General features: G+C 32.2%; 3 protein-coding genes and 1 non-coding gene across 11 annotated transcripts; 1 reads left to right on the top strand and 3 right to left on the bottom strand.

Annotated features, from left to right (window-relative positions):
* Positions 1-87: 87 nt before the first annotated feature.
* Cluap1 (clusterin associated protein 1) lies at positions 88-2766 on the top strand. The gene is made up of 7 exons (XM_070316296.1): positions 88-303; positions 396-552; positions 662-858; positions 1036-1434; positions 1628-1866; positions 1952-2133; positions 2329-2766. The coding sequence occupies exons 2-7, from the start codon at positions 531-533 to the stop codon at positions 2613-2615; spliced, it is 1326 nt and encodes a 441-aa protein (XP_070172397.1). The 5' UTR covers positions 88-303; positions 396-530; the 3' UTR covers positions 2616-2766.
* LOC138945081 (uncharacterized) lies at positions 2746-17638 on the bottom strand. 4 transcript variants are annotated; one of them, XM_070316286.1, is made up of 8 exons: positions 17489-17638; positions 9161-9208; positions 8186-8447; positions 7878-8083; positions 7411-7612; positions 6780-7007; positions 6095-6405; positions 2746-5131 (listed from the first exon to the last, which is right to left on the bottom strand). In XM_070316286.1, the coding sequence occupies exons 1-8, from the start codon at positions 17551-17553 to the stop codon at positions 4624-4626; spliced, it is 1830 nt and encodes a 609-aa protein (XP_070172387.1). In that variant the 5' UTR covers positions 17554-17638; the 3' UTR covers positions 2746-4623. The 4 variants fall into 4 exon arrangements, with proteins under 4 accessions (XP_070172387.1, XP_070172389.1, XP_070172388.1 ...); XM_070316288.1 differs by lacking the exon at positions 17489-17638 and adding an exon at positions 15789-16309 and having other exon boundaries at positions 2747-5131; positions 8186-8482; positions 9161-9223; XM_070316287.1 differs by lacking the exon at positions 17489-17638 and adding an exon at positions 15789-16309 and having other exon boundaries at positions 2747-5131; positions 8186-8482.
* LOC138945082 (sodium-independent sulfate anion transporter) lies at positions 17576-26361 on the bottom strand. 5 transcript variants are annotated; one of them, XM_070316292.1, is made up of 10 exons: positions 26178-26361; positions 23034-23224; positions 22555-22692; positions 21965-22243; positions 21337-21646; positions 20543-20845; positions 19579-19813; positions 19054-19286; positions 17853-17904; positions 17576-17654 (listed from the first exon to the last, which is right to left on the bottom strand). In XM_070316292.1, the coding sequence occupies exons 1-9, from the start codon at positions 26224-26226 to the stop codon at positions 17885-17887; spliced, it is 1758 nt and encodes a 585-aa protein (XP_070172393.1). In that variant the 5' UTR covers positions 26227-26361; the 3' UTR covers positions 17576-17654; positions 17853-17884. The 5 variants fall into 5 exon arrangements, with proteins under 5 accessions (XP_070172393.1, XP_070172392.1, XP_070172394.1 ...); XM_070316291.1 differs by lacking the exon at positions 17576-17654 and having other exon boundaries at positions 17710-17904; XM_070316293.1 differs by lacking the exons at positions 17576-17654; positions 26178-26361 and adding an exon at positions 23938-24460 and having other exon boundaries at positions 17710-17904.
* Trnas-aga (transfer RNA serine (anticodon AGA)) lies at positions 25600-25681 on the bottom strand. Its single transcript has one exon. It is a non-coding gene; the product is annotated as a tRNA-Ser (tRNA).
* Positions 26362-26761: the final 400 nt, after the last annotated feature.

The raw sequence follows: 26761 nt of genomic DNA, 5'->3' as shown, positions 1-26761 counted from the left end.
ATTATATATATATATATATATATATATATATATATATATATATATATATATATATATATATATATACAATGCAATTATGAATCTAAATAATTTGTAAAGTTGCGTAATTGCTCTCAAATGTTCAGTTAGCATGCAGTTATCAAGCTCAAAGCTGGATGCAATAATTACTTCAATTTTTGTTCCAGAAAATAGCGTGGTTTGTAATAATTTATCAAATTATATTTTACGCGCGGGAAATTGCAATTTGAGTTTATATATATATATATATTGCCATTTCTTACACTATTGAGTAATTTAATATTTGTAAGTTTAGAATAATCTAAAATTTATAATAAAATTGGAGTTTATATTATTTTTAAAGATTAAATTAATTACCTCGCGCTTCTTATTTGTAGTAAGTATGTATGTATGTATGTACAAGTGGGTTTCTATGGTAACATTTGCCACAAATAAGAAAGCACAAAAGGATACACGGTGAAATCTGCACTTCTCAATTACAGTGGTTGAGTACTGACTTTTTTCCTGTAAAAATGTCCTACCGTGATTTACGTAGTACGTAAAAATGGCATAAATTTATTATTTCTACGTATATAATTAATGCGTGAAAAATACGCAGAAAATTGTAACGCGCGAATTACATCTCTTTTGTTCCCTTATGTAGATTTCACAGAGATGATGAGGGTGCTGGGCTACCCGAGGCTAATTTCCATCGCGAATTTTCGCGTACCGAATTTTTCCTTGGTCGCCGAGATCCTAGTTTGGCTGGTGAAACAATTTGATGCAGACAGCGATATGCCCAACGATCATGATACCGAGGAGCAACGCGTGGCGTTGATACGAAGTGTCGCTGAATTTATGGTAATAATAATATTTAAACATAGCACACAACAATAATGATGATTCTTTGAAAATGGTTTCTTTTATTTGTTCTATAAACTAGCCAAGTGTCTCAATTAAATTATTATTTATTTTAAAATATATCACTTATATTTTCAACTCTCCAACTCTGGTGGATGACTATCTTATGCAATATAGGCATTGAAGACAAATATCAAATTAAACACAAAGAAGCTGTATCAAGCCGATGGTTACGCGGTGAAGGAAATGTTGAAAATTACGACCATGCTGTACGATGCTCAAAATAGTTGTAGCATCGAGGAAAATCGATCCGATAATAATCAGAGTGCAATGAATTTCGACATATCCGATAAAATCAATGAGCTGAAAACGACGCGACAGCTGGCCAGTCAATTGACTATCAACGGGGCGACTCTCTTCGATTTACTTGGCCGAGAAATGGAGCTTCGAGAGATTCGCAATACAAAAATTGCCAGGGAATTCGATACCACGGAAATAGAAGCAGCTTTGAAAGACGTTATCGCGAATACGCATAAAGAGATTGACGAAACCAAGAAGCAAATTGAGAATGTCAAGGTATCTTATAAAATAAATTATCCTCGTGAAGTTTATAAATTAGCTGTTGGATCTACAAATATTTAGTTCTTCTTTCCTTGTACGAGTGTGTCGACAGTAATTTTATTAGTTGATAAATATATAATTTGTTTCTTAAATAAATTTGTATATATATATATATATATATATATATATATATATATATATATAAAAGGATACAGAACAAAATCTGGATGTGAGAATCGAGAGACGGCGAACGGAACTCGATAGGAATCAAAAGAGACTCCACACATTAAAGAAAGTCCGTCCAGCGTTCATGGAGGAATTCGAAAAGCTTGAAATTGAATTGAGAGCTTTATACGATGATTATTTACAGAAATTTCGTTATCTAGCATACTTAGAACACTTGTATGAAGATGCGGCCAAAGCAGAGCAAGAAAGATTTGAAAGACGGTATATTGTCATTATAAATATAAACGTAGAAAAAAGTAAAACTAAATATATAAAGTAAATTATATAATTGTGTGCAATTTATTAGACAAGCTGCAACCAAGAAGCAATTGGAGCAAATGAGAGCCGAAGATTCAAACTTTGAAAGCATGATGGAAGGAAACGATTCCTTATTTGCTACAAATCTTCAAGAACCATTAGTTACTTCGCTTACAAATCCAGAAACCGTGACAACGGAAAAATCTGGCCAATCCGCCCATGTCAAACCAAGTAATAATAATTTTTCTAATACAATAAATAACTTTAGCACATTATAAAATACCGCAAATTTTGAAGAAAAACTTAGAAATTAATAAAATATTTGAATATATATATATATATATATATATATATTAAAAGAGATGAAAAGAAAGTAAGTAATACTTTTTGTAAGTTTTTCGGAATAAGAAATCAAAGATATTTCAGGCACTGGGAAAGCATCGAAGATGCAATATACACAGCGACGCATTTACGGTAGCATGTCTGGACGGCAAAGGGGCACGATTCAAGAATCAAATGACAGCGATGGCTCATTGGACAGCGATAGCGACTTATTAATCGACGGTGATCTTGACGATGACGATGACGATGACGATGATGACGATCTTTTGAACTCTGTAGGTGCACCGGATATCAGCGGATATGACCTTAAAGCTGCCCAAGAAAAGCGATCTGTTAGTAAGATAGACAGACATTCGGACGATGATTTTTAATCAATATAATAATGTAGTCTCTCTGCTAATCGTCAGCATGTTTTCTATAATAGTAGATAGAAATTGTATATATACAAGAAAAAATATATATATTTATAATGAAATACATAAAACGCAACATACCAGTTTTAAACTTTCTTGTGTGTGCATTAAACTCTTCTGTACTTTACTTTTGAAACTTCCTTTGTACATATATATATATATATATATATATATACTCTTACAAAAAAACAAATGCTCTTAACATTAATATATTAATAAAATTTACATAAGTAATGCAATTTGTAATTTTTAATAATGTGCTACAAAGATTTGAGGAAATCAAAGTATATATTTTTTTGTCCTAGTATCATATTTATTTTCGTCAACATAATCGTCGATGTCGACACATTGTAAATTGTAGCTCATCGATCACATGTAACTTAGGTTTATTGTATATGCCCATGTACGTATGTCCACGTATGCACATGCGTCCATGTATACACATATATACATAAACTTGTGTGAGAAACGCGTAAGAAACACGATCCTTTATATATTTTAACAAAGATATAGAAAGATTTTACTAGACGTCGGCCACAGCGGCATTCGGCAACGGTATGGCTATCTCGATTCTGTTGCCAATAATGTTTCTCTTATTATCTGGTAAGTTGTACCTATTTTAAACATTTTATCTTTCTACCAAATTCACTTGTGCGACTTCATCATCGGCCTGTTTGCTTGTGTGCGTACAATGAAAATTTTCATTGTTTATTACTTAAATAATGTGGTTGAAATATAATAAATCAGGTAATAATTTTGCACAGCAAATTCATAAATATATATATATATGTCCATCTTTTTAAAAAAAATTTTTTTTAATTTTTATAGATTTTGTCTATGTAAAAAATATTTTTTGTTAAAAATTCATTATTTTAATATTTTCAATATATATATATATATATATATATATTTTACTCAGGAACTAATTCTGCAACTTAATCCACCTTATTGATTGTTATTGAATTACATAACAATTTATCATATTACAAAATATGATCATTCACGATTTTTGTATACTGTGATGTAAAAGAAAACATATTGAGCACATGAATAAAACAGATAAATTCAGATTTGTTATAAGATCTTAAAAAGAAAAAGTATTGTGTATATGACTATTAGTATATCTTTCTGTTTAAATAAATTCACATCCTTTCAACATTAGATTTCTTACAAATTTCCGACGGATTATATCGGAAATAATATTTTTTCGAGAACATTGCATATCTCCTAGGCTCTCTCTGCAGATCGAATGTCTAATACTCTTCTAAATACATATTATACATATATCACTATACTAATTATTGATTCTATAGATATGCGTAAGATATATTGTGCGGATTTACAAATATTAAAAAAAAAAGAAAAAAAAGAAAAAAATTTGCTCTCTCTTGAAACAATAGGATACAATAGAGTTATTATCTAAATCTTGCTCGTCGTTTATCACCAGATGCTTTTTTTTTAGCCCGTGATTTAGGCCCTCTGTAACAATCCTCCTTAACAATAATACAATTTTTCGCAAATGATCACATTTGCTGATTGAATAAAAGAATTAGAGAGATACATATACAAGGGTTTGTATAAAACTGTAAGAGAAAAGTACCACTGTATAGCGTCAAGACAACTCGATCGACTTGTGGCAACTTGTCTTCAGATTTCGCCAGCTATGCAAGAATCCATCACGTAGAAAAATATGATTAATCCGTGTCTCGATTAAAGCGTGTCTTTCCTTTCCTTTTCGCTTTTTTTTTGTTTTGCGGTAATCTCTATAAATTCCCTTATTCCCCTCTGTTTCACAAATTTAAAAACAGTCCATCGAGAATCTTGTAAAAAAGGATAAGAGCCCGTTTAGCTCAGCTTTGTTTTTAAAGAACTAAGGACCGCTATAGTTGTAGAAATAGGTCCTTGCGATTTTTGGTGTACCGGTGAAATTGCCAATATCCCATAGGATCTCGACGATAGTCTTTCGCTACCTGATTGATTTGCCAAGCGGGCTGAGTTTAATTCGAGGCGTCAATACTGGGATCGGATCGAGATCCGGAAGCGAGCACTCGGCACGCAGCTCCATCCATGTCTTGTCGACATTCGCAGCGAGCCGATCTCTGTACTTGTAGGCCGTTCTATCGACCGTCGACTGCGTCTTAATGCAATCGTCACCGCCAAACTCACAGACACGGTAATGGTGCAAGATAGCAGCATCGGACGGCACATTCAGAGTTCCATGACCTGGGATAAATTCCCATACAAAATGATTGCCCGCCTCGACTACGTCTTGCGGCTTGCAAATATACTTGGAACGTTGCTTGTGCGGATGCAACTTGGTCCTGCGTCGCGTTTTCCTCAGGGTGATCAAACCGGCTTCGGTGGGTGTGCGGCTAGTTACCACGAATGGATCATCGGCCCATTGCAGATAAAAGAAAGCGTTTTGAAAGGAAAATGCACCTGTGGACTTGACATTGATCCGATTTCCCATCCACCTAGGAATCAATTTGTTGTAAAATTAGAACATGTTTACAGTAAATTCAAGACTCTATAAATTTAAATTATTCGAAAACAAAATTAATTTTTCGGTTACAGATATTAATACAGAATAATAATTTACAACATTTTACTAGCGCTTCGTAAGATGTTTCTTAGAATCATTATAAATAAAGATTTATATAAAGCGTATAGATAATAAACTGCAGAAAGTATAGACTGTGCATATCTTATATAATGTTCTTATATGTTATACGTTATCTAATAGCAATTTGTGCGTCAAAATTAAAAAAAGAATGCAATGTTTTGGAAGTTTTTTTTTTAATTATAGAGAAATTGTTCCCATGGTAACCATAGTCTTATGTTTGAGAGAGAAAAACCAAACTTCTAAGAATCTAAGACATTACATTCTTTTTCTAATTTTGATGCAATATTTCTATGATACATGCAGTCTATATTTCGTACATTTATAATGATGTAAACACACACAGATCTTTTCCCAAATATCTTTAAATTAAATTAAAATTCTCAGAAATATGTCATTTTAAACAAAAATAGCTCGTCTTATATGCATGGGATTTTCAGATGTAATCAATATATGCATTGTGTGGTGTACAATAAAGTAATTAAATGGAATTTGTTTCTTATTATATATATATAAAATGCTTCTTTCTTAAATTTCAAAATCTTATAGGTCCATAAATAGAGAATTTGATGCTTAATTTTGTTTTATTCAATATAATTTTATTTTAATCAAAATAATTCTATAAATCATTCATCTTAAAAACATAAAACTTTATGAATCTATATAATATATGATATGTTTAATAAAAAATTATGAGAATTCTAAAAACGAATAAAATGTTTGAAGTAAACAATTATTTGATATCATTGTTAACTTGTAAGAAATATGTAAGAAAATAACTTATAAAGAATGATATCGAAATAAGAAAGCATCGTACCGTAGCAGATCGATTATGGTGTCGTTATGCCTCGGTATGATATATTCATCGAGATCTACGAGTGCCACGTATTCATATTTGTACATAGATCGGTAGAGGCAATCATTAAGCGCCGCAAACAGACCCTCCGTACGAATCTCTCGTTGAGAAATCATGTCAAGATGATGCCACGGTAATACTGTAACAAGATCCTTGCTCTCATAATATTTCAGCGCGCAACCGGCTGCCGCGCCTACAGTATCATTATACAGAGTGACGTGGGTAGCGCCCAAAAGTCTGTGCAACTCGATAAACTCCACCAATTGCAAAACCTAAACATAATATAAATATCACTTAAAATATGAAATATTTCTCGTGTACTCACTTTTCTATTGGTTTAAAGTTACACAGCGTAATGAATAGAATTGATTGATGATTCTATTATTATATAGGAATGCAATAATGCATCTGCAAATATACATACATATACATATATATACATATATATACACATACATACACACAATGCAGCCCTCCGTTTTTAATAGACTGGCATGCAAAGGCAAAAGAAATGATAAATATAAGTATAAACACAGATAATAACAAGCATAAAGTACAAACGACAAAAAAAGGAAAGAATATTCTCCGCCTACAGATACAAACATCATCAAATATTCATCATCTGACGCTATTGCTCTATACGTACTCTGTTGTAATAATAGTGTAAAGGTTTGACGCAAACAGCCAGAGCATCTTTGTCGTTCATTCTGCTCTCGAGACGATTCTGGATGAGAATACGATTTGTCGGGACAGCTCGCAATCTCGCTACAACACTGACCGCTTCCGGCATCTTATCCATCGTTGGAGATTCTTTAGGCAATGGACATATCACGAAGCAGGCACTGTACTTGAGATTCCAATTCTCACGAATTACCTAAAAGTCGCAGCGTACATTCGATAAATATACTATATAATATTAGAATTTAGACGATATAAAAATATCGGATATTTTCAAATCATCGAAGATTATATTCTGTTCCAATAGTGAAAGCCAAACAATTTATTGTAACAACAATCTGATCGGCCGATATGTTATATCATGAAAATAATTCAAACAATCATCATAATCACAAAGGGGGGGGGGGGGGAAATCAATTTCATCACAAGACTCAATTTGGCAAAAAACATGAAACAAAAATATAACTTTAAGAAAGATAAAATTAGATTTTTCAATTACTAAAATATACATGTATATGTGTGTTATATCGCAATTGCTATTACATAGAAGTGTTCTTCCGAGTTTAAAACCAAGATTGTTCCCTTTGGGAGTAACATACCTTAACTTTCGCAGCTACCGTTACCGAGGCAGTGATGTTTCCGCCGTTTTGTTGTCTATACCAGAGCCTACACCAGACGCGCTCGGGGCTTCTGGTTTTAGTAGCGCTGATTACGCGTACTACACCTTGACTTTTACCCGCCGGCGTTCCTGCGCCGCTAACTCTGTCGTCGAAATACGCCGAGTAAACGAAGAATTTAAACCTAGAAGAAACGAATAAAAGCACACACTTCATTTCTCTTCAATTCTTCGACGTATAATTCAATTTTCACCTTGTTCACAATACACATGTAATACAATCTAGAATAACAGATAAAGCTTTATATGTATATTGTTTGTACAATCTAATTTAAAGAAATAAAATAATACGGGGTAAAATCAAAGAATAAAAAAGTAAAATGCGTGTAAAATAGAGTTTTCAGAGATGGATTAAGCTTTCCAATATACCTTGAAACAAAATTTATTTACCTAGTATTGGTGACTGGTAACCATTCAGCATGCGTGACCTTTAGATTCTGATCCAACTGCGGTAAACGGGCCTCCAAGCTAGGCGGTAGGCTCGGTAAGCCACGCGGATCCGGGTGTATTACCGTCTTCTGCCCCGCGTCTTCTCCGCGAACCAACAACCCGACATGCTCGTCAAAACTACCCTTCAAACCGGCGTAATCTTCGGCCTGGAAATATCAAGGATATATATATATATATATATATATATATATATATATATATATATATATATATATAGCGTGTTCCTCTTTCTCTTTATGGATACTTACTCCCACTTCACCGTAATCCGGACGATCGGGCGCAGCCGGCAATCGATGACCGCTCCTGTGACCCCCGAGTACGCCGGTGCCACCGACGCTCACGCCGCGCCTCTCGTCGATCAGAAATATCTCCGTAAGGACGATCAGGCCAAACACGGCGAAGAACATGACGACCAGCATGAACGACATGTTGGCACGTTCCTTGAGAACACCGGCGTTTGCCCGGCTCCCGGAGCCGGATCTTCGGCTCGAGCCCATGCTCGTAGAGGCTCTGCAAGCGACAACCCTCGGCAAGGTCACTTTTGTCTAAATCAGATATCGGAGAGATTCTGCTAACTTTTTCAAACATCTTTTTAGGCTACGGGATTTATAGAAACAGATTAGCGGTACACATCGAGAAGCGGATATCGAGAACAAAGTTCTCTCAATCGTCGACTTTAGAGTTCCAGAGGAGATCGACCGCACAGTGTGTGCTCGAGTTTCAACGTAAAATGTTAGTTCGAAAAACTTTGTTTACCTGCCATAGGACAGAATTGCCGTTATCATTACTGTTGACGTGAATAAACAAACCCATTTTTGCGAATAAATACGAGCGACACTGTTCTTCTCGTGCATTTGTATAGCAAACGAAATACAATTCCGCATTTTGATTATGTACCGCGTGCATTGATACAACAGCATCGTTAAAATTTACCCGCGGCTTTCGTATGTAATTTGAGGATTCATATTTACATACTCACACGATTCTTTTCTTGTTTGTCCCTCATATAATTATACGATATAATTAAACAAATGTATAAACACTTAGTTATACATATATGAAACATTGAAGAGAAAGTAAAATATATAAATATATTATATGCAAATGCGAAAACTTTAGATTTTCATGTCAATTAACTTTACGTCTATTTGTATTGCGATTGAAATAATTATGGGTCCATGGAATAAAAAAAAAAAACCCCCCGCTTCTTTTGGTTTACTTACTTAAAGTGGTTCCAAGAAAACTGCTGCCAAGCATGAGGATGGAATTTCCTGGAAATATAATTACTGATATTATTAATTCGCTTTTTTCTTCGTCTTGAATAAAACTTTTCGTGATTTGTATGTACGTTTATCGTAATATACATATATTAACAGCTAAACATCTCGCTCTTATCTTTGATTTATCATTTTATTATCCGCAACGCGTTTTACAAAACGAAATAAAATTTAATAGATAAAATACTTTATAACATAATAATAAAATGGTAAAAAAAAAAAAAAAAAAAAGACAATAGCTATAAAAGATTATGGTTATTCATTTAACAATTATCGGAAGATGAAGATTATTAATTTTATGAGATCGAGATGTGTGTGATACATATTTATTTTCCAAATATTTTATAATTATATTGCCAATTATGAGCCAATCTATATCTTGTTTGATACTAATTTCTTATTAATACGTCAAAGCAAATTTAAAACATAATATAATTTTATAATATATAAAAAATTAAAACTCAATAGACACAAAAATATTGCCGAATAAACGCATTAAGAAAGAGATATTATTATATGTACTTGATAAACGTGGCTTTTTTACGATATACATAACTGACTTTTCATTCCGCGTGCATGTAATCATATCGAGAATATTTTTACATGATACATATCTAATTTTATATGTATATATATGTATGTAAAACATTGCAACGCGCACGCTAACCGATTTTGCGCCACCGATCAGTCTACAAAATATATACGAAGAATCCGATTGCATAGTCATTCGCAAAATTGTCACCATGCATCATATGTCATATTCACAAAAATATTAAATTCTTATTTCTTCTGAAAAAAATATATACAATATCTTAAAGCAAATTGTTATTTGCTCTAAAATATTGCGATATAATTAATCAAAGATGAACAATAATAAATTATTATTGCGTGTACGAATTAGTCTAACAATAAGTCTAAACGATAGTTTTTTATATAAATGTACATAAATTTGCAAATGTGTGTTATTGGCTTTTTCTTGAAATATCAAGAGATTTTTCATTACGAAAGTTAAGCGTTATCTGTCAAGAGTTGGGCATTATTAATTTAGCCTTATATTACATATAATTCGCTTTTGTCATAATTAAATTGTTTTGTATTTTCCTGCAATTATTTTTTGTTTCCAAAAACTTTGAATGTTTTAAATAAATAAATACGTTCTTCTGAAAAGTCTTGTTACCGAAAATATATATCGCAATTTATTTTTCGAAACCAGATTTCATCTTTTACAGAAGACAGTTCATTGAAACAGTAATATAAACAAATTCTTTTTGAACGCTACATGTTTCTCACAACGTGTCTCAGAAAAATATTTCTAATGTGTCTAATCGAACATATTTTTAGATTTTCGACAGTTTAGATAGAAAATAGAATCGCGGTCACGATTTGAAAACATTTAATATGTAAATATTTTTACCTTTCTTCTTCTATTAAATTTAACATTAAATAAAGTAGATTATAAAATAGTACGTTTTTCGCAATATATCTTTTTTACATAATCTATAAATAAAGTCTCTTGTATCTAGACAAGATTAATACTATAAAATAAATTTTTCATAAATTTATATATATTATATATGTGTGTGTGTGTGTGTGTGTGTGTGTAAACATTCATTTTTATTATATAATAATTAGGGCCGGCCAGGGCATATAACATGAGACGCTGAATCAATTATCGCAGTGATGCTGCGACAGCAATAATTCGTCAGCGGAGAGTCGCAGTGAATAAATCCTTGCATGGTCAGCCAGCATTGATTCTCAACCCGAATTCACTTTTTCGACGCTTCATTCGCATCATCTTTTTGTTATATGATATGTATATGCCCGCTAAAGGAGCGAGCAACCAACGAGGGCCTCGTTTCGATTATGTTATACTGGTTTCGCATGAATGAAGAACGCGATCTAAAACCGTGATGCACCGAGATGTATACCAAGGAGTATCGCAATAAATTAACGACATCGTTTAACACTTTTTTTCATTTTTATACGCAGTTATTTACAAATTATTTATGATCTTTTTATATTTGTGGGTCAATAAATTTCTGAAAAAAATTAATTGTCGGATTTTTCGAAGAATCCTTCTCACTCTGTTTTATGGCCTATTCGTAGCTACAATATCAAAGTAATAAAATGCTACGAATAAAATGTAAACGAAATATTCACTTGAAGTGATGGCAATTCGCTTATAATCCATTGATTCATCATTCGATTATTATATTGTATATTGTTTGACGGTTACATCGCGTACGGAAATGAATGCAGAAAACCTTAAGGGACAAATCGGTCAGTTTGACCGCAATAGATATTATTTCCGCCTGTTGCGTCGTATCGATTCTCTGAACTCAGCGATAATATGTTCGAACATTGAAAAATTTTCTCTTCTTTCTGACGTCGTCACCTATATAGGTAACACGCGAGACACACGTTGTCGGAGTAAACTAGCATAATTTCCCTCCTTGTCATTGATACCTAATGATGTCGGATCGTCTTTTTAAAACGATTAACTTTTACGAAAAAAATCGAAAAGTAATATTAAAAATAGAGGAAAATTTGTATATTTTTTGAGTGGCAGAATAAACACCATGTGATATTCTTTATTTGTATATATTTAATTCCTAGAGAGGGAGAGAGAGAGAGAGAGAGAGAGAGAGAGATTGTGCATTTTATACTTTCAAGAACTATGCGGTAAAAAATAATAAATTTTTAATAATATAATATCAATATTTTTTGAAACAAAGACTAATCATCTCGTAATGTTTCTAAAAACAAAAAGAAAATAATACGAAATATTAAAAAGTTTTTAACACTTGTTCTCTTCATAAACTTAAAATAATATAAAATATCATAATATAAACTTTTAAGCTGTATAATAGAAAAGTGGTTACTTTCGATTCTTACGCAATCGTATAGTAACGGTAATTATAAAAAAAGGAAAATAGATTATATAATTATATATAAAAAAAAAATTATTGAAATTTTTTCACAAATAACAGATAATTCATCAATGTGACGTAATCGACTATTATATATCTACGAAATAAATAAGTCTCTCCCCCCCCCCTCTCCCCCCACTCCTCTCACTTTTATTCGTGCTCAATTTACTTCAATATTTAATATTCTTAACTCCGATATAAATTATCGATTATTTATTGCACGTATTTCTATCCGGGATCTTGATATTTAACAATGGTGAAAATGAACGATTCATTAAAGCAGATACGGAGGTGGGAATGATTTATTTCGCGATGGAAACAATAAAGCGGCTAATTGCGATACGACACAGTTGTTCTTTGTCAACGACGACGACAACTGACAGTTCAATTGCAAATTTGAACGACAAGATTTTTATGATTCGCGAAAACGAAAAATAATAATAGTCGGATTATCATGGATCGATGATAGTTATAATTAGAAAATTAGGGATGCAATATACAATGCTATTTAAATATTTCCAAACGTAACATCTCTAGAAAATGTTTACCCAGTGTTCGTCAACATTCATTCATGTTTGCTCAACATTCATTCGACTAATTTGAATTGAGAATAAGTAAATTTCATAATATTGTACGTTAGAGGGAAGAGAGGGACCACATCTTATACTTTTATATTATGTAATATATTGTATATTCAAAAATAGACATAAAATATATAATTTTTTCTTAATTTTGTAATATGCTTCTGTTCATGTATCTTTTTCGTGTAAAAAATCGCGTGTGTGTGTGTGTGTGTGTGTGTGTAATAATTTCTATTTTTATAAATGTCAAAGAATTTATATAAAAACAAATATAAAATAAATTTTTACTCAGCTAATTTTTCCTATAATTTATCTTATTTTTAGAGAAGTTACCGTATGTTTATGCGCATGATGCCTTGTTAAATAATTCCCGAACGAGTCAACGTATCAATCTTCAGTATTGCGCGAAAAAAAATTTCTTCTTTTATACCCTTTCAAACAATATACCACAATATGAGGGATTCTATTTGAAATTTTCGAATTGGGGTCCCCTTAGGACACCCCCTTGGGAAGACAAGTTTCTTAAGTTCCTCTTTAAAAGAGTAGCCCCTTTGAAATAATCCAACACGTATTTCGCGATTTTTCATAATTTTGAGTCGTTTCCAAAATATAAGGGGTGGGAACAGATTTTATAAACATCCTGTATATAAACTAATCGATTATTGCCGATGATCATTATCTTTCGTCTAGAATCTAGACCAACAACAAGTAAAAAATGTAGGATATAATGTTCTTTTGTACGAGATTAATTTTCGAAAACAAAGCTTTGTTTATGTACAAAAATTTTTATTTCGTATGTTCGATTTATTCCTGTATGTAATAATCGCTGTGAATAAAATTCGCGATTGTAACTGAAATTAAAACTACAATATAAAAAAATTCCGATAATAATATGAATATCGCAAAAAGATGTCGGTTTCCATACGCACGATATTTTTATTGCGATTTCCATGTCTATCTCTATACGCGGATCACTATCGTGACGATTGAAAAAGACGAAAGAATGCGATTTTTCATAAATGGCATACGCTGGCATAGAAAAAGAAAAGTATAATTTTGCTCGCTCTTGATACAGATGTGCTGTACGCACATGGATACATATGTCACGTAGCGCGATACTTAATCCTCTTATCAACTCGAGGTCGTTTTATCTAGTATTCGTATGCGTCGACCAAACGTTCATCCGTTGGGATTACATAAAACGGGCAATAGAGAAAATCGATCGGTAAACTGTCCCAATAGTATCGATAGCGATGGGAATGATTTATTCCCGCTTCCGTTTCCGAGTTCAATTCAATCGTTGGAAAAGCGAAGGAAAGTCGATAGAAAAGATTTTACGCCTAATACTGAATGATATCGATACCACCGATTACAGAGGTGATGGTACTGTTTGAAATTATAAAATCCTGTCAGCTACTATAATTTGTTTATTTTCAACGGTAATTATAACTAATAATAATGGAGAAACAAATAAAAGTACGTGTCGAAGAAAAGTCATGTTGAAGTTTCCTTACGATACTAGACGATGTAGCATGCCGAATATAAATTACGATTTATATTGCGATTTAATATTAAAATTATTCCATTCTGTTTTAGTTGTACGGAATTAATTCGACAAGAAATGTTAAAAGGCAATTATTAAAAAAGCAATCTTAAAAAAAAAAAAAATTGCTTAATCGTTTGTGCCTGTAATCATATCTTGTTTTCATTATTATTTCACGTGTATAATGTCCAAAGTTTTTTTTTCTTTTTCCTTACCTTAATATGCATAAATCCGCGTATAATAGATATAATAAAAACAATAATATAACGATAATGAAGCATCCAAGTTGATATTGAGTAAGACATTGTTGGATATATTGTCGACAATTGATAGAATATCACATGGTATTTATCCGCATTTATTGACGAGATGCATTTATTTGGCAATGATGAAAATTGAACTAAAACGATGATACTATGATGATAAAATGTACGGGTACAGAAGCTACATTAAAAATATATATTTGTATGCGATAACGTCAAATGCAGTTTCAAGATAAAACAAATCCCGGATAACTATTACGTAATTTAATCAACCATATTATAAGTTTAACGAAGCATGCTCTGTAAAATAAGATTCTCAGCAAAGATTAATCTAGATATAGAAGGAGCGCTAAAAGGGATGATATATTCGAAATGTAAAGGATGTGAAAATTCTAGAAAATAGATTTTGAATAAAATATAAAATAAATTTATATATAGCAAAAAATAAGTTACAATTATAAAGCTGGAAGTGGAAAAGAAATAATCATGATGTAAATTATGAATTAATTTATTAATTATGAATTATTTTTCGTAACCTTCGTTTTTTTTTTTTTTTTTTTTTTTTTTTTTTTTTTTTTTTTTTAGTGGATGTAAATTAGTCTAGCACTTTCAGACTTCTTTTAACTAAAAACCCATAAAGGATTCTTTTGTAGACAGTGTTCTCTGCTTTAGAAAAGTAAAAATGTGAAAATAGAACGAGAAAAGATCGAAATATTGTATTTTTAAACATAAAAAAAAAAAAAAAAAAAAAAGTTGTAAGTGTGCGTGATGACAATGACAAATGCCTAAATAGTGCGTAAATTTAAAGTGCAAATGCATAATGAATATACTCGACAAAATTAATTATCCAACTGCACGAATGTAAAAGATAAATGATTTTTTTTTTTTTCAAACTTATCTTTTTTATAAAATCACGCGTCCTAGATTCTTCCTGTAATACTATTCTCTTCGCCTAGAAAAAGCTGTACGATGGACGATTTAGCATTGATACGAGTACGCGTCGCGTTTACGCGAATCGCGAGCAAGGCGAGTCAATTTACGAAAGCGTCTTGCAAAAGCTACGTTTCGCCCCGCAGCGAACGAAAAGAAGGAGAAAATATAAAACATGGAGCACCGACCTCGATGAAGCGAGCAGCGGCGCAACCCTCGCGCATCTTGCACGCATCACGATTCTCGCGTATCACTGACGAAGCGAAGCAAACATTCTCGACACCCTCGAGATGGCCGATAAGAGATCAAGGGGAAATTGCTACTCACGATTAACCCTCGATATCTACGCAATGTCCTATCGCTTGGCAGCGATGCCTCGACATCCCTCTGACAGCTGCTGTCGTCATTGGCAGTGGCCGTGCGTCTCGCGCTCATATCGCAACAACGATCTCAAGCGTCGCCAATTATCGGGTAGATAAACAAAAAGAAAAACGTAGCGTATACGGTGCTCTATCGCGATCAATCGCGACACGCGACCTCGAATAATTCCGCGATTCGGGGGGAGAAAAAAACGGACGAAATTCGCGCGACGAGCCGAAGAAAAGGTACACCGAGCAGATCGCCAGACAGATAGGCAGGCAGGCAGGCAGGTAGGCAGACAGGTAAATAAGTACGCGCGTAACGTCTTTTCTGCCTGTTGGATCAACGTCGATCGGCTAATTGCCAACAGACACTACGAACTACGATAAGCCGAATCAAAGCAAACGAGCGAGCGAGAACGAGCCGCGCGAAACCGAACCGTACCCCGAACCGTCGGCGACGTACGACGCGAACGCCGACGACCGTCGGCATCGATCCGAGCACCCTCTACCACCCGCCGTTGCGATTGGTTACGTCACGCGCCGCTCTCGCTCTCGCGCGCCTGCGTGCACACCTGTAATCGAAAGGGCGCGTTCGGAATTCAGAGGCCGCGGATGCGATTCGACGTGATTCCATCTGCTTCTCTATCATAGTGCAACGGGTCACAATTGACAGATGAATGAGAAACTTTGATGCCGGTAAGTGGCACGATATATATATATATATATATATATATATATATGTACAAGTGGTAAAAGACAAATCAGTATATGTAAGAAAAAATAAAAATATACGTAAAAACTTGTAACGCTTTTTTAGACCATCTATTTATATCCATATAATTCCCGATAAAATCCAAGACAATATTCTTTTTCTAAATTTTACGTGTGTAATGTAATAGGAAAATATTTGATTTTTCTACAGAGATATTATTTTAAAACGCGTAAATACAAATCAAAATATTTATAAATATTAAAATAACGCGTAAAGTTATAAATAGAAATTTATTTTTAACTTTGTTGCGAATTATAAATGGTTTAAAATTAGATTTTATGTAACATAAATATGATATCTATTTACAATATTATATTCGCACGATATCATTTAACGTTAATCATGTAAAAATTTCAAAAGAAAATTACATTATTGAAACGGATAACAATTAATACTCCGGTAAAATATAATTTTCTAGCACATATTTTGAATACAGACTAAAATATAATTTATCGTATGAAAACGATGATTATATGCACATTATATGCTTTATTTATAATATTGCTTCAATTTTTGTATATATAATTATATGGAATTGGTAAACTAAATAACTAGTGCAAACATTTGCATGAAATATTTTAATTATGCAAAATTCAATATTCTTATCTCGCGGCTATATGATAATAATATGCGTAATATGCGTAAAATACAATATAAATACTGTAAAAGAAAAAAAGATGTATATATATTGTTTTTCGCTAATTATTTATTTCATTTATTAAACGGAGAAAGTGTATGTATATGTATATATTGTATAATCAAAATTATATAATCAACAATCCTAATTATAATTTTGAATTAATAATTTTGAACAGTATGTATTATTAATTAATAATATCTAGAAAATGATTGCCCGTCTTATAAAGAAATGTTATGAAATAAAGGCCAACAACCTTGTCGTTGATGTAGCCCGTCCATCGCCTTCTCGATGATAAAAATAATAACCATCAATATTCATATGTATATAACTTGTACATAGTTCCCCCTAGTTAATATGATTATCGCTTACATCAGGGTACGTGCACATGAGTTTGCACTATTGAATGCACAAGGGGAGCGCTGTGAATGCACAAGTAAAAAATAGTTTGCTATTATTTTTGAAACTCTCGTTTATATAATATTGTATTATATATTACATTTATATAATTACACATCGCATATATTTATATATTACTTGACACATAAACAATTTAATTAAACGATTTGCGTATAAATGACACTTTATAATTTATTTTAAAAATGATAACGAATACACACCTGCTATGGCATCAGTAACACGATCGATTCAATCAGCAAATTACAATTTCATCTAAAAACAAAAAAGATACATATACAATTAGTATAACAAAATTGTTATTTTAAAATTATGATATTATATTTAATGCGGCTATATTATCGCGCCAATAGAGAACATAAAAATGTGGACAAATTTATTCCGCGCATAAAATCTTTCGATATTCAAAAGTTTTCTTAAAATTATAAAATTAAAATGAAAAAAATTATAAAATGTCGGTCTTTTTGATAAACGATAAATAATTCTCTGCGGAAGCGATAAATCAATAAAATAATCTCAACAAAGCCATTTGACAAGCTTAAAATGCATCACACTAGTTGACTGTTATTAATATATTAATATCTAAAAATATATATTTTAAAAATATTATACGATAATTAGATCGTTAGCCAGAATGCGTGTTGAATTGCGAATGATTCTAGAACACACTGATAGATTCTAATAAGATACTACGAAATTCTTATGACAAATTGATACATCTCACATAATACGTATAGATGAAGAGATTTGTATTTTACACGAAATATAAAACGCACACGGAATTTAGAACACCGCGAGTTATTTTATCAATCGACCACCGCTGTAAAATCGTTATACGATATTTTATGTCGTCTTTCGCGACGACATGAAAAAGTTTTTCCAAGCCATAACCGAATGCAAAATACCTATTGATCCCTCGAGGAGCAATTTTTTAATTTATTTTCCTTCTTTCTTCGAAAATAAAGTAGCGGACATAATAAATTCGCAAATGTGTGTTTCCCGAATGTCACGTCGCGTCACATTCGAGCCTATTGATATGGAAATTTTTGGATATCAATTAACGATCCCGAATAATCGCCGGGCGTATCCTCCTCAAAAACGCGGAGGCTTATAAATTTGCAAACTTGCGCACGCGTAGCATGTCGAATTTTATGAAACGCGAAGAATTTTAAAATCGTCATCTTTTCTCGTCTCATCGAATAAAGAAAAAAAGAAACTGCCGTAAATGTTCGTAAATTTACAACCTAATATAGTCATAACATAAATCCTAATGATGCAAAAATAAGATGTAAATAAACCTGTAGAATAGGACTTAACGTAAAAAAGATCGCGATCATCAATGAAGATCTCAAAACAAACCATTTGGAAAAGAAAGCAGCAAAGTGTGAGAACCTGAAGTTTTACCTGAAAATATCCGCGTTATGCTGCCAGACGATTTACAACAAGTCGCGAGTGACGGATCGTAACATATCAAAGTCTGCTTGGCATCCTCGCACCAATTCCAAAAAATGACCTTCTGATCTCGCGCCGCGAGATCCGACACGAGTAGCGCCAGGTTTTTCGCGACTGTGGCATCGATCCTAAGCACGTGACGACCCTCCACTATCACGGACAAGTTTCCCAATCTCTTGTCGCACCTAAACACGCAAACCGGAAACAAATATCTCTCTGATACGTATATATAACGTGTCTCGAGAAAAAGAAAAAGTATAAGCGCGTAGCATTACCTTGTGAAAAAATTTATTAGATAATTTTTCTTTAATATTTTTCGAAAATATTGAGACTCTGCAAGTTTTCGAGGTATAATCATTGAAATTGCAAAAATATAAATTTATAAAGAATAAGAGATTTTTAAATTTGTGTTAAATTTTGTTTTTTACAGAATATTTATTCGAATCATTTCTTACAAGGATACGCGGCAAAACTTACCACGACATTATTCGCTCTCGCAGGTATTCCGCGGCCGGGAAACTCAGGGATTGCTTAGGAGATACGAAGAGCACGGTCAAACCATCGACGATCCGCTCTTCGATCAATAGCCCGGGCCGAGCCGCGAAATAGAGTAAGAGAATTAGATTTACCGCAATCCCAGCGATCATACCATACTCCAAACCGATCGCCAAGCAACATAATAACGTCACCGTCAATGGCACCAAATCGATTTCTGTTCAACGCCAGAGAACGGAGAAGACGTAGAGAAACACTAGACGTATGAGAAACACTAGATAATCTCCGGATAATTTATAACGAGCTATATTTAATGCCCTGTGACCTGATATTGTATCGTTGCGGTATCTTTCATTATCCTTGACAACACTGTCATATTTAATGTATAATTACAACTAAATAATTATACGTGAGAAAAGAATTGATTAAAAATTTACACTTTTATTTAGTTAGTCTATTTTTTTATTGTTTTTTCTTTTTATGATTTAGAGTGTAATCAATCAAATATTCTTCAAATCAATTTTTCTTATATTTTTAAATTTATTAATAATTATTAAATTTCATTATTTTTATTAATAAGTAATAAATAATTTGAACTGCGCACAACAATATTGAAATATTGTAAATATTAACTCTATTTAAAAAAGAGCTTTGGCGACAATCTTCTGTCCCCCCCCTCTAAAAAAAAAAAAAAAAAAAAGTTTATGTTCATTCATTTGAGTGTGATCTGAAATTGTCAAAAAATCCTGTTTTTGCATATCGAGCTATTGTATAAATAGAAAATTCAAATACTTTTTATTGATGTGCCGTCAAAAAAAAAAAAAAAAAAAAAAAAAAAAAAAAAAAAAAAAGTTAAAACATATATCGAATGAGAAAAATCGAAATATCGGTTCTACAGCCCGGAAATATATCTATTTATATATAGATAGTTAGTACGGGATCTTACTTTTTGTTCTCCAAAGAACGATAAAGATATGTATTTCGAACATATAAAACATGGCGATTATGATGACGGCCGCTAGCGTAGCTTTGGGAATAAATTTGAAAGTGGACGTCAAGAGGCCACATGCCAAAAGCACCAAACTACCCGTAATCACACCGCCCATCGGTGTTTTGACACCGGATGCGTTGTTGACGGCGGTACGAGTGAAACTTCCGGTTATGGGCATCGATCTCACGAAACTGCCGAATATGTTGCAGAGACCGAGCGCTAACATCTCTTGATTAGCATCGAGAGTATTTCCCTTCGCTGAAAATTAATCACAGATTTTCAGAAGTATCGCAAAATTTTGCCGAAATAAAATGCTATTGAAGATTCTTGTAATGCAAAAAAGAATAAGGTAATTTTATATAATCTGTTTTTTAAGATTTATTTTAAAGATTTACGTTATATACATATATATATAAAATGGATATTTTAAATCATAAATGTATTTTATTCTTGCATTAAAGAGAATCGCTCTTTCGATTCGTAACATAATTATTATTCAACTTATACAGCGAGATCATTAATTTTGAATGTTATATTAGCTTATGTAAGAAAAAGTGTGTTGAAATAATTTTATTAAAAGCTTATATTCTAAAATTGAAGACACGCTCAAGTGTGCTCAATTAAAATGTCTTTTAAAAAGAGACAATGATCCATCATTATCGATATTTTTTAATTTACATCAAAGTTAATGGAAAGTAGATCTCTTTAAATGAAATTTAATTTACATTAATGAAATAAAGTTTACTTACCGAATGCTTTTGCGATGGCAATGCTTTCCAAAATGGCAATAAGTGGTATCGAAATAATGCTACTGCCAAACTCTCTGACCAACGTCACAAAGGTATACGTGTGATTTCCGTTTACGACAGTGAATGGAGGCAAAGAAAATGGTGGCAAGCCCTCGGTTATATTACCCGTAATTTGAAAAGGCTTGATTTCGTACGAGAATAATACGTAGGCTATAAGAGTTCCAATTATCACAACTATGGCGTTTCTGGCTAACGAAATTAGCCACATGAATTTCTCAAAAGGACTTCCCGACTTCTTACCAGGTATCTTCTATATTTTTAAATATTTTATTCCATTAATTATATTTTTCATCATCTCGTAATAAGTGACTACACCAAGAATAATCGTGTGCATTTATTTTACTAAAACTATATAAGAAGATTTTATAATATGTGATCGCAGTCTGACATAATTTATTTCATTAAATATATACAAAATAAAATTTTTTATTAATAGCTAATCTGCTAATCAAAATTTGAACAGTTTTTAAGAAAAAGCCTCACGGATTAAGAAAAAGTTGATAAAATTTTGGAAGCGTTCCTTCGAAAAACGAATCCTTTGCGATAACCGAGGTAAAATCAATTATACCTTTAGGAGAACCAGCATCACCATCGAACACATTCCTAACGCAGTGTCCCAAAGTTGAATTTCATTTATTTGATTGATGACCTTTGAGATAGCATCGATAAAAGAATCGCTGCGTCCCTTTATGCCCAGCAAGGTATTTAATTGAGAAGTAGCGATAATAATCGCCGCAGCGTTACTGAAACCACAAATTACGGGCATACTTATAAAATCTACGAGAAATCCCAAGTGAAGCATTCCCATGATTGTAATCACAGCCCCCGATAAGAAACACATGAGAACCTAAAAAATAATTTTATCCAATTTAATGAAAAGTTTAATTATATATATATATATATATATATATATATATATATATATATATATACACAAAAAATACTATAGATTTAAATAGTTATAAATTTTTCAAACAATTTCTAGAAATGCACATAAAATTATATCATTGTAAAATTTTGTCGATTATAATTATATTAACATGACATAATGTTATAAAAATATTCATATATAAAGATAATTGTACGCTATGTAAGAAATAAAAAGAGTAAATTAAATTTCAGAGTATCAAAGCGTCGAGATTAGTAAATTCCACTTACGGCGAGATCTTCCCCCAGTTTCATCACGTGCTTTTGTACCAATAAAGCCATTATCGCGGTAGGACCCACCGTGACATCCTTGCTGCTACCAAAGACCAGATAAACGAAGCAACCCATGAAACTGCTATACAGGCCATACTAGAGTTTGTAAAAGTTGACCTAACGAGAATCATCTTTCCAACTAACGTAGATTCAATTGGAATTACTCGACAGAGATTCTCGAAATACTTGAGAAATTTAATTAACTATGCAAAAGACTGCGGACAGCATATGCGATTTCCATTTTCAAATTCGAGTCATCGTTAATTTTAAGATAATTCAATTTATTCTACAAGAAATGTCTTACTAATTTTATCAATTTTTCAAAAAGTTATCGTTTACGCTAAAGCACTAAAATTCAATTGATAGTTTAAGCTCGAGTGAGTAAGTTTACATGCGGCAAGTACACAGTCACAAGAACACTCGTATCGCGTACGCACCTGAGCCGAAAGTCCAGCCACTATTGCATAAGCTATACCCTGCGGTATCGCGGTAAGACCCACTGTCAACCCTGCCAAAATGTCCTGCAGAAGTTTGCCCCAACTGTACAGGGGCAGCCATGCTAGAATCGGTATTCTCCGTACAAAGAGTCCTTTGAGATTGCAACTCCGAGAGAGTATAACATTCGGCCCTATGATATATGATTTATAACGAATGTATAAAGACACAAGTAATTGTAAAAAAACGATTAAAACTTGAATCGATCAATAAAATCAATTATATAAAGATGCAGGAAATATATACATGTTGATTCCATTGTGTTTAATGAAAATAAAAATTTAAAAAAAATTATATCGCTACTATAAAATGTGTAATGATAATAATATTAAAAACTTTGAGAATAATAAAAAATAATAATATTAAAGCAATAACGTTTTCATATTCATCTTATTCGTCGTAAAGTTAATTGATAAAATTTCAAAATATTAAAAATTTGAAAAAGTTGCGAAGATAATGGTTTTTCCTCAAGTTTCTTTTAGAAAAAAAGAAATAGAATGTTAATTATATTTAATATATTTAGTTATATATATAGTTTTACTTTTTAGTTTTAATATATGTTTAGTTTTAATTGCATTGTGATAGTGTTTAATTACATCTACGTCTAAATCGAAAGCTATCATCAGCTTATCATCGCAACTGTCGCATCATGCTACGGATTGTGCAAAACTAATCATAGTTATGCATTGCCCATGTTCCGATTGCAAGTGCAATATCGAAGACTGTGCAAGCTTGATATTAAAAAATCGCAATGCGTATAAAGATGCTATTTTCTAATAACTACTCATTTTACTAAAGAATATAAATTTATTATCCTAGAATATATCTATAATTAATTATACGTACATAGCGTCATAGTTTCAATACACTAATTTTTTCTTATTAGCACATTACATAAATAAAATAAAATTTCCGTTACGTAAAACGCCGGGGTGCAGAGTCGGTTCATAAAATGAACCAAAAACAATTTCCGTTGATGAAACTTTTGATAGCAAACCAATCACGAAATTTTCAGTCGTGTGTTTCTAAAAATGTAGCTTTATCGCGGCGTGAACTTTCTAGAGAAGCTTTTTTAAAAATGCGATTTAGACTTCTTGTTCAGTACAAAATTTATCAAGTACTGATACGTTTCGTGCTCTTAATAACCTACCACGTTGGGAAAGGCAATAATCTTTTAAATGCTCCATTAGCACCGCGATAACGCATTTATTAATGTGCCAATGCCATATAGCAGTTCTCAAGATAAGAGGATAAGACCTTTTTAATGTTAGATAAACTGTTAGAAGAGCGAGATAGTGGATTGATCGTTATAATCTCATCGAAAATATTTAACATCATGATTCTCGTAATTCCCGAGATATTAGCTATCGTGTGACAATATCGCAACGAATGGTACTATCATACATTTAGTATACATACACATTAGCATCACGTGAAATTTTACGAGAGAACTATCTGAGAAATCTTGCGGAATTGACTTGATAAAAATTAAATTGAGAGAGAGAGAGAGAGAGAGAGAGAGAGAGAGAGAAGAGGAAAGCAAAAATGAAAAAACTTGGTTGTCAAATTTTTCGATCCTAGTAAACTCAGTAATATTTAGCAATTCATTTTTTCTTCATTGATCAAATAAATGCATCATCACCACAAAAAATATCACAGTATGATCATCAAATTTCCTCTCTCTTTAAAGAAAAAAATAGCGCTAGCAAGATTAATTGATTACTGTCGTCGAGATGTCATATGTGGAAGGAAGATTTTGATTAATTATCAGAGCACACGCTTCGATGATTTGACATATTTGTCAAGCGCACATGACTACTATTACGTGCGATGAAAAGATAAATAAACAATTGTAGGATGCGCTGCTGTCCGCGAGATTTTGATAATGCCTTAAAACAAAGAAGCAGCATCGTCAATCGTCGTTTAACCGTTTCAGATAATAGTTCATTTTTCCTTATCGCACTAATTGTTTGTTTAGTTCTAATGATTATTAATAAGCAATAAATTGTTATTGAAGAAAATGACACGATATACAATTTCTGTATAAAAGTAACAAATTTTTTGTATTTTGAAAAAATTGTTTTCACTTATTATATTTTTACAGCATATTTCTATACTATATCAAATGATATGATAGCTGAACAAAATTATTTCTTTAACGATCGCACATTATATATTTTTGTATAAAATTTCACATGCTAAATTATTAATAATCTCATTTAAAAAATTAATTAAATAATTAACAATTCTTTTTATTTTTTTTTCTAAGAGAACGAGAGTAATTTAAAATATATTTTCTATAAATATATATTTTAAATTAATTTATTTCACAAAACATGTTCTTACGGCACCCACAGCCTTTCTTTACAGTTTACAGTGTCTCTTGACAGATAGTTTCTCTCAAGAAAAGAATTATTTTTGGAAAATAACACAAGTCTCTTTATATCAAATTTTTAATTATATTATGATATTCGTAGATATTTCTAAAAAAAAAAAATTGTAATTTTTCGCAGTCGGTAGGACTCGAACCTACGCTCCCAGAGGGAATCTGATTTCTAGTCAGACGCCTTAACCACTCGGCCACGACTGCTCCGCGCCAACAATCTCTTTTGTTTAATAATAATAGTTTATCTAGAGTCTAGAGTATAAGTAAGAAAATATTAATACAATTTGATTACATTTATATCGCAAAATTTTTCTTTGATTACAAAACATTGTATCAGCGGATAAAATAAATAAACATTTATCAAGATATGAAAGGTAAAGATTGATGATCATGATAACATTTTTTAAATATATAAGACACATATGTAAATCGCTATATATCCTTTGTTAACAATAATAAAATCAAATGTATATAATTAAAGTGGAGAAAATAATATAGAATAATAAAAACAAAAAAACTATTCGTAAAATAAAGATATCGAATAACTATATTTACATTTGTTCATAATAATTTTGGAATATCACGCATATGAGTCATAACAAAAAGTGACACGGAAGTGAGATGATAGTCCTTATCGATCGGAATGCAAATGACGTTGCGCGAAAAAATGCGTGTCTGAGAGAATTAGAACAAAACTTACTCGATAGAAGCGATGTCGCCTCGTCAAGCCTTCGTTGCGAAAGTGACATTTCACACTATCAGAAATCACACAAGAGGAATAAATACAATATGTCATCTATCCGCGTACCATCGTTATCCGTGTTTCCTATGTGACATGCTTCGACTAGATACTAGATGAAGAAGAGTCGATAAAGTAGAGAGCGCGCGATCGAGCACGATCGATCACATGCGTACTCCGCGAGCGATGACGTATAAACGTATGGTATGTATTTTTTACGGCCTCGAACTCGTCCATTGCCCGATACGTGCGTATGCACGTGCTGATATCTTTTCTATCGCATATTAATTTTTCTTGTCGTTAAACGTACTAGTATTGTGACTAAACTCGATAATATAAGTTCAGTTTCTCGATATGAGGCACACACGAAACGTACATCTTGATCCTGTAATAAAAATTATACAATTTTCACAAATACAAATGCTAAGAGTATATGTAAAATTAATGTAAAAAATTTATGACGCGTATGTGTATGCGTTATTGAATGTACAAAGAGCAAAAATAAACGCGTGCGTGAATTATAGAGTGTTACATGCGTGTATCTT

This window comes from Polyergus mexicanus, unplaced genomic scaffold (assembly GCF_030449975.1).
Source record: "Polyergus mexicanus isolate NDT 795.1 unplaced genomic scaffold, iyPolMexi1.0 SCAF_3, whole genome shotgun sequence".
Classification (NCBI taxonomy): Eukaryota; Metazoa; Arthropoda; class Insecta; order Hymenoptera; family Formicidae; genus Polyergus; species Polyergus mexicanus.
This window is presented reverse-complemented; position numbering and strand designations above follow the sequence as displayed.

Coding starts and splice junctions, on each gene's coding strand:
- Cluap1 (XM_070316296.1), top strand. CDS start 531: ATGTCCTACCGTGATTTACGTA. Junction 859..1,035: donor GAAGTGTCGCTGAATTTATG/GTAATAATAATA, acceptor TATGCAATATAG/GCATTGAAGACAAATATCAA. Junction 1,435..1,627: donor AGCAAATTGAGAATGTCAAG/GTATCTTATAAA, acceptor TATATATAAAAG/GATACAGAACAAAATCTGGA.
- LOC138945081 (XM_070316286.1), bottom strand. CDS start 17,553: ATGAATATTGATGGTTATTATTTTTATCATCGAGAAGGCGATGGACGG. Junction 8,448..9,160: donor TTTTCTTGGAACCACTTTAA/GTAAGTAAACCA, acceptor TGTCGCTTGCAG/AGCCTCTACGAGCATGGGCT. Junction 5,132..6,094: donor ACCATAATCGATCTGCTACG/GTACGATGCTTT, acceptor ATTGATTCCTAG/GTGGATGGGAAATCGGATCA.
- LOC138945082 (XM_070316292.1), bottom strand. CDS start 26,226: ATGTCACTTTCGCAACGAAGGCTTGACGAGGCGACATCGCTTCTATCG. Junction 22,244..22,554: donor AACTGGGGGAAGATCTCGCC/GTAAGTGGAATT, acceptor ATTATTTTTTAG/GTTCTCATGTGTTTCTTATC. Junction 20,846..21,336: donor TGCCATCGCAAAAGCATTCG/GTAAGTAAACTT, acceptor ATTAATTTTCAG/CGAAGGGAAATACTCTCGAT.